The sequence below is a fragment of the Vicia villosa genome, linkage group LG3 (genome assembly GCF_029867415.1).
Source record: "Vicia villosa cultivar HV-30 ecotype Madison, WI linkage group LG3, Vvil1.0, whole genome shotgun sequence".
Lineage (NCBI taxonomy): Eukaryota > Viridiplantae > Streptophyta > Magnoliopsida > Fabales > Fabaceae > Vicia > Vicia villosa.
The window spans coordinates 72,769,148-72,776,973 of NC_081182.1; the positions used below are offsets into that span (position 1 = coordinate 72,769,148).

The 7,826-nt window shown below is 35.7% G+C and overlaps 1 protein-coding gene across 2 annotated transcripts; it reads right to left on the bottom strand.

The window, feature by feature from the left end:
• Positions 1–284: 284 nt before the first annotated feature.
• LOC131661865 (actin-related protein 5-like) lies at positions 285–6,583 on the bottom strand. 2 transcript variants are annotated; one of them, XM_058931503.1, is made up of 12 exons: positions 6,310–6,583; positions 6,115–6,185; positions 5,753–5,877; positions 4,913–4,957; positions 4,563–4,665; positions 4,187–4,296; positions 2,681–2,790; positions 2,501–2,591; positions 1,988–2,422; positions 1,662–1,789; positions 1,024–1,366; positions 285–876 (listed from the first exon to the last, which is right to left on the bottom strand). In XM_058931503.1, exons 1-12 carry the CDS (start codon positions 6,408–6,410, stop codon positions 373–375), a joined length of 2,166 nt encoding a protein of 721 aa, XP_058787486.1. In that variant the 5' UTR covers positions 6,411–6,583; the 3' UTR covers positions 285–372. The 2 variants fall into 2 exon arrangements, with proteins under 2 accessions (XP_058787486.1, XP_058787487.1); XM_058931504.1 differs by lacking the exons at positions 6,115–6,185; positions 6,310–6,583 and having other exon boundaries at positions 4,563–4,670; positions 5,753–5,841.
• Positions 6,584–7,826: the final 1,243 nt, after the last annotated feature.

Consider the following 7,826-nt stretch of genomic DNA (forward strand, 5'->3'; position numbering starts at 1 on the left):
GAACTCAATCATAACAATTATAAACATTTAGACACATGTTCTATGATCAATCTAATCGAACATATAAATTACCAAAATATATTTAAATTCTGGAACCTGTGGGTGGGATTGTGAGCAACTTAAATTCTGTAAGCATAAATCCCAGATTTCAACACAACCCTCACAGGAGAAGAGAATGAAAAACTATATGGTCTATTTCATTTAAATAAAGCAAGTTGATGCTACTCGTGAGACTAAAATGTGAACATATCAGTAGCATACTCCTACAGTAACAGAATTGACGGTTATAGTTAAATCACTGGATCATATATATTGTCCCTAAATTGAGGAATGATGTTCAAGTCATTACACTGTACTGTGTTATCAATTCAATCACAATGAATATTTAAGTTGATAATTACGAAGCCAATCTTCACCTTTTTCATAATAATCCTTCCTAGTGAATGTTTGTGTGCGGAAACCTGGGGTTGATGCATAAGCAGATGCACCACGCCATGCATCCATAACCGGATCAAGTGCTCTAACTATTTTTATAGGCGAACCACAGGGTCTGATCATCCGAATTCCAGCTTCAAGGCGCTCAACGATGCCGGGGAAAAGAGAACTTCCACCTGTCACAAGTATGGAATTAGTCATTCTCTCTTCAAGTCTTTCGTCGTTACATGATAACCTTCTCATTGAGACCCCAGCCATCTCATCTAATCCAACTTGATCAACTCCAATCCAGTTTGGACTGAACAAAATTTCAGGACACCTGAACCTTTCAATCCCGAAAACAATCTGAAAATCTTCTTTTGTGAGTGGACGGACACGTGGCACCTCGGCAGGTTGGGAGCTACTTGTCTCTACCTTGGGCGCAAATGTTGGATCCAACTCCTGCCAAACCAAACATATCAGCGTGATTTTTGTGAGTCATCAAAAGTCTTTTGATACAAGGAATCTACATAAACCATACGAAAAACAGGTGCGACAACACAAAATAACTTTAGGTTAAGGTTCACGTTATAAAAGACAAGACCGAACCTGGAGCCTCGAAGAGATGCGGGCTAGCTCTACGCTATCCTCATCTGGTTCCTCATCGTCGTCGTCATTATCTTTGCTCATCAACTTGTAAAGTTGCCAATCTTCGTCTTTGGCACCAAATGTATCCTCGCCTTTTCCACGATCAAAGGCAGCAGTTGTCAGCAGGCGCATTCTCTCCCTTTGAGCAGCATTGAGTCTCTCACCACGGCCAACGCTACCTGCCAAACCATTTCCATTTGTGGAGGAACCTCCATTTGTCTTGAGCCGTTTACGTTGATTAAGTTTCTCTGAAAGGTCGTTGTAACTGGCACGCAATTGTTCCACGTAAAGCTCTGGATTTGCCCTACATTAAAAAGGTCCGAAAAGCCAATCAGAAACGTTTTTAAGCATAAGAAAGCACTACTATTTAGAAGTAGTCAAGCTTTGTCAAATTAAAATTGTGATGTCCTAATTATTAAGGTAGAGACTTTTCTCTAATTTGTTAAGGGGCGTAGTAATCTTAAACTAGACAGGTGATTGATCTCTGTCTCACATTTAGATTTTCACGTTTTACTAAACTGGATATCATCTCTTGCTCACATAGATATGCAGCAGAGTAATTTTAATCAAGCTTGAATAAATTGAAGCATGGAACATACAAGCGTCTCTCCTCCTCTAGCTGTTGTTTCCTTCCTCTTTCCAGCTCCTCTTCTTGGCGCTTCAGTTTTAATCGCTGCCTCCCATCAGACATAGATTTGATTGACAACTGTTTCCTCTTTTCCAAAAGCTACCAAAAGAGTAAAACCCAGTGAATACTGCCAATTTTGCAAGGCAAGGTTTAAAATATTCAAAGAAGTATTTTGAATATTAAGATTGTGAGCAAATGTGGCTCCGAGCCAAAAAATTTACAAGCATGTTTGAAGGTTGTGAAGACAGGGAGAGAGTTCAACTTCACAACGCACATGATTAAAAAGAAAAAACTGACCTGATCTGCGGTCAGCATGTCATCAGGGACGTTTATAAGAGTATACTTCTCATTAGGGTCAGTTTTTTCAAATTCATCTTGTTCGCTCTTTTGTTCACCTTTTGCTTTCCGTAAGGATTGCATATTTTTATTACGGGCAGATTCTACTTCCTGCCTAGAGACATAGCCAGTCTCTGCTAAGAATGATGGTACATCACTCTCTTGAACATGTCCAAGTTGATTCAAAAGAAATTCCAAACCACGTAATTCGTTTTCCAGCTCATTTATTTTTGATGACCTCTTTGCCTCAGCCATTTCCCGCAACCTTTGACCTTGTTTCTCTTTTATTGCTGCCTTTCTTGCAATCTCTTCCTCAGAAGGAGGCTCCTCAACTGGTGGTGGCACCCATGGGAGCTGCCACATTTTGGTTTTTTCTTCAGCCTCCTTCGCTCCTTTCTGTCAAACCATCATATGACGTACAAGTATTAGAAAAAGTAGGGGAACTAGGACAAAGAAGAAGAACCTATTTTTTACCTGAAACAATCGAGCTTCAGAAACATAGTCCGGTGCAACATAACAATGTTCCATCTTCAGGTCTTCAACCTTTTCCCATGTAAATCTAGCCCTGTATTGAGAATTTAATAAGACATAAGAAATAATTTGTATTTAGGAGTTAGCTTGGTAATAGCAGAAGCAGGATGGTTTCGTACTCACAAATGATAAGGATATTTAAGTGAAAGAAGTTGCTTTAAATAATCAGTCACATGGAATCCACCAATATTAGTACGACAGCTTCCTTTATAAATTGGCTCCCCGTCAACAAACTGAGAATATAAAAATAAATAAAGATTATTAGAAATTAGAAACACTTTACACACTAGGTAGGACATTAAAATCCTACCAGCCACTCTGCAAAACAGCAAAATTGACCTATGAAGCACAGACTCCGACACGGACACCGGAACACGACACAACACGGACACTCCGACACCGATAATGTTAAAAATATAGGACACCGACACCGCTACATATAAGCTAATATTTGAGTTTCATTTATCCATATATTGATCAAAATTATGTCTTTAATTCTTTATTGATAACATTGTTTCAATACATGTTTAACCCTTTAAGATGTGTGTGAGATTTGTCCAAAAAAATATATAAATGTGTGTTGAAGCAAAGAAAAAAAAACAAATTTTTGTTTGAAACATTTGTCTCAGTTGTCCGACAAATGTGGTATGAGTGTCATACGAGTGTCGGAAACTGATTAAAAGAGTGTCAAAGTAAAGAAAACAACCATTTTTTAGGGGACACTTGTCTGACTTTTTCGACACTTGTTTGACTTTTCCGACACGTGTCGTACGGGTGTCATACAAGTGTCCGACACCGACGTGTGTCGGACACCGCGACACACCTACTTCTAAAGGTGTCCGTGCTTCATAGAAATTGACCAATGAAAAGAATTCAGCTTATTTATTAAAAAAAACATTTTTGTAATTTATTTTTAACAGTTTCTTATACTTATTTATTTTCCCACAGTTTTTTTTAACAATGTTTGTCTCTCAGGGCTTTTTTACCTTGGGCCTTAAAATTAGAGTCCGGATTTTGTAAGGGTTTTTCCTAGCCCGGCCCTAAAAAATCTGGTATTGTATCCATTAGGACTATAGCCCGTATGAGCCATGGATAGCTCGTATGGGCCTGCATAGCTACAAATTCTAAAAATTATACTAATATTTATATTTATGTTATTTCACTCAAAACAACAAATTGAGTTGCCTCACTACACTAAATTTATCTATTATATTACATTCAATCTTTGTGTGTTAAATATTATATATTAATATAAACAAAATTAATTCACGTCACAACTGTCTCATATTTTGTGTATTATATTGAACAATTTCGAACTTGTATAGTAATTTAAAACATGTTATAGTATTTTTTTAAGATAATATAGTACTTAAAAATGTATGAAATTTAAAGTAATATACTTTATAAATTGTATTTAAAATAAATATTATGGGATTTTTATTTTTTTTAAAAAAGGTCCATTAAGTGCCGAGTAACTCGCAACCTGTATAGAACCGGGTTTAAGTAATATTTATTAAGCCCATATATAACAGGGCTTCCTTGGCATATTAAATCTTCAATAAGATGTGTAAAACTTATTTTCTTCACATATTAAATCCTTAACTAAAGCAAATAGCATAAAAAGCATACCGGAATCACATGGGTTGTAGCAAATCCAGGACACATAGCAAGACCATCTTTATCACAAACCCTTCGTTGTTGGTTATACTTATAGCTGAATGAAGCATCAACACCAAAAGCTTCCATGACAGAAAACACGGATAGCTTAGTTCAGAAACAACATGTACAATGCTAACTAAACATGCATATGCAATGTGTTCAAGCCAGTAATAACTATGTGAAGATGTCAAACATGGTTTCCTAGAGCTTTGCATAGATTTTCTTTTTCTTTTTCATTTAATAGACCCGGTGGTGAAGATTGGACATAAGGCAACAGGCAATGCAACATTTCTGTTTTAAAAAGATTAATGCATTTGCTATTGTAGAAAATAAAAAGTATTAGTACCTATAGATGGAACTCCATAAGTCTCAAAAAGAAGTTCTGCCATTTTACTTCGAGACTGAACTGGGTTGCATACACATTCTGTGATCAGGATAGGATGATTAATCTGCTCTGGCATTAAATGTAGAAATATAAAAGAGTAAGTCAAAATAATTTAAATGCCAGAAGTGAAAAAAAGAAAAAAAAGTGTTTAAAAATTCAAGGAACTCCAAGTCCAAGGCAACAAAACCAAGTGGATCACTAAGTCTACCAGCACATCAAAGTTTAGTACCAATGGAGCTTAATATCACTAACATGTCTCAGTAGCAAAGATAGCAGACAAAATGCTGTGAAGATTTTACACATAGCCATACCTCTGATCCTGTTGCACCCATCCGATCAAAAGCAAAGTCCAGAATCTAAAGATAAAACAACAAGTCAGTAGTGTGTTCCTTGATATATTTTCAAAATTAATGAAGTATACACCCTAAACTTCTGTTCTTAAATGACCACATTCCCATAATATGTAATATGGTACACCTCCCAAACTACTTGTTATGAACTTATGAGCCTATGGTTACAGATTCCATCTGTTACCTTTAAAATGGGTCCTACCAAACCTTATTGTCTCACTTCAATTCAATCATATACTTAATACGAGGAGAAAAATGCATCCTCTAACTTGTTCATACTACAAAAAGGAGCTTCAACACTGCCAGATAAAAGGCACCATTGTTGTGTGATAGTGCTAGGAATATGTAAATCCTTGCACAAATACAATGGTCTAACTCTAAACTCAAAACTTTAAACAAGTAAGTTCTACGTACATGATTTGTCGCATTGTTTGGAAACTTCAACTCAAAAACCTATTTCCCTAGTTCGATATTAATTGATATTGCTTCTGGCACTCATTTTGGTTAAACGAGCAACCAAACAGCACAGGAATCTCCTTAGCTCAAACTTATTTTATAGCAATAAAACAGGAACACCACCATTCTTTTTCACACAAATACAACTTCCAATTCTGACATGCAGCCATCAAAACAGACCACTACATGAATCAAAAGTGCAAACTCACAAGCACACAGCATACAAAGCAGAATCAATAAATCAGACTAGCATATGAACATTGAGGAATTTTATCATAAACAAATCACAAAAATATCAAAAAACCTTTCCTCTTGTGCTCACATAATTGTATCAGGAAAACTCACATATTCCATTATTTCGAACTGGAAAACAACATCGCTGTCAAACGCTGAGCGGGGTCCAGAGCGAGTACAGTCAAAATATTTCAATAATGCCGGATCATGGTCACCAACAATTGTAACAGTTTCTCCTGTGTAACAAAATGTTCAAAATTAATCCTCAATTATTCAATACATACAAACAGTTATCATTATTATGTTTGTTGAATATAAGCTAATAATATAAACCAATGCAAACAATAACTATCATAAAAGCAACACTCTTTAACTACACAATTATAGGCAAAGCAATTTAGGCAAACACAAACAAACACTAAACAACATAAATAACAGTTTTTCAGATGAAGAAGAATCAAAAGCAGTGATACCTGTGGCTTTATGGCGTGGCCTTTGAACAATGTTACGGAAAACAACGCGGGGCTCAGCCTCACCTGCCCATCTAAAAATTCACCAAAAGGAACGAACTTGAAAGTTAAAATCACAACCCCATCATGAAATCATTTGAAAAAACAGAACAATTAGGGTTTCATCATTTGAAGTGAAATTAGGGTTTGAGAGAGTACCCGATACGGAAGTAGGAAGCACCATTGTCAATGACGATAGGAGTGGAGGAACTGAAGCGATTGTAATCGGATTGACGCTCAATTTTAGAGATGAAAGGCATTGTAGCAGTGAAGAAGAAAGAGCGAAGTTTGTTCTCTGTTTCATGTGATTCGAGAAGTTGAAGATGGTGAACAAACTAGTAAGTACCAAACATGGTGAGCCCCGACCCGATTGGGCGGGTCGTTGAAGTCAAGTTGTGTTGCTTTTTGCTGACAGTTTAATTGGTTTGTCCTTTGTAGGGGAAAACAATTTTAATTGGATTTAATTGAATTCATTACCAAATTTTGGATTATACCATTTTTTAGTTTAAATTTTAGAGAAACTCTAACCTCATCCCTTCCACTTCTTATGCACCATGCGCGTCGTCAAAAATGTCTCTTTATTTCCGTAGATGTATATTAGGAAATATTTTTTTTTAAATTGCAATTTAGTTTTTTCGGTAGGTACATCTACGGATGCGTAAAAAATATAGTGAACATTAGAAAAATTTAAATTATTTTAGTTCAGTAGATCTTCCGGAGATGTATCTAAGGAACGTGTTAAAAACAATGTTTCGTAGATGTACCTACGGAACATTCTGTTATACTTTGATGTTCTATTTTTTTAAACACTAAACCATAAACCCTAAGGTAATGGAAAATAGGGCACCAAAAGAATACATCGTATACATAACATAAATTGCGCTATAATTTGATGTTTCATTTTTTAAAACCATAAACCCTAAACCCTAAGACAATGGAAAATAGTACACTAAAAGAATCCATCGTATAAATTGCACTATAATTTGATGCTCCATTTTTGTTTAAAAAATTGGAATTTAGAATGTTTCGTAGGTACATCTATAGAACACTCTGTTTTTAACATGTTCTGTAGATGCATCTCCGAAAGATTTACAAAACTGAAATGATTTGCATTTTCCCAACGTTCACTATATTTTTAACGATTCCGTAAATATACCTACGGAATAAACCAATTTTTTTTAAAAAAAATACTTTTGGATGTGTATGTACGGAAATAAAGGGCATAATTGGAATTTTTTTCAGGTGGTTGAGAAAATCAAGGGTGTAAGGAAATATTCTCAAATTTTATTCATAGCTCTTTTTGGAAAAAAATAATATAACTTTTAAAATAAAAACTAAAATAATGGAGAGAAAATTTTGTTTGGAGGACTTTAGTGAAACACTTCACATTTATATGGCTCATGCTTAACAATAAAGTAAACACCTCCCCCCCCCCCCCCCCCCCCCCCTCAAAATGATGGTCGGGTAGGCACGATCAGAGGGGATCATAAAGTTATGTGAAAATGTTATTGGGGTAGCTTAAAGCTTAAGAAGAAGGTGAAGCGCCTCATCATACAACATTCACAAGGTCAACTATGTTGATTTATATCATAAGGTTGATTCTTTCGAAGGTCAACTGAGGCCATTTAAGGAATTGAGGACAATACGAATAGGCACTCAGAGTCATCAAAACACCT

Bases quoted from the DNA above. Each gene is read 5' to 3' on its own strand.
- LOC131661865 (XM_058931503.1), bottom strand. From the start codon at position 6,410: ATGCCTTTCATCTCTAAAATTGAGCGTCAATCCGATTACAATCGCTTC. The intron at 5,878-6,114 runs GTATCACTGCTT...TTTGTTACACAG, and splicing joins GCCACGCCATAAAGCCACAG to GAGAAACTGTTACAATTGTT. The intron at 1,790-1,987 runs GTCAGTTTTTTC...CTCTTTTGGTAG, and splicing joins ACATGCTGACCGCAGATCAG to CTTTTGGAAAAGAGGAAACA.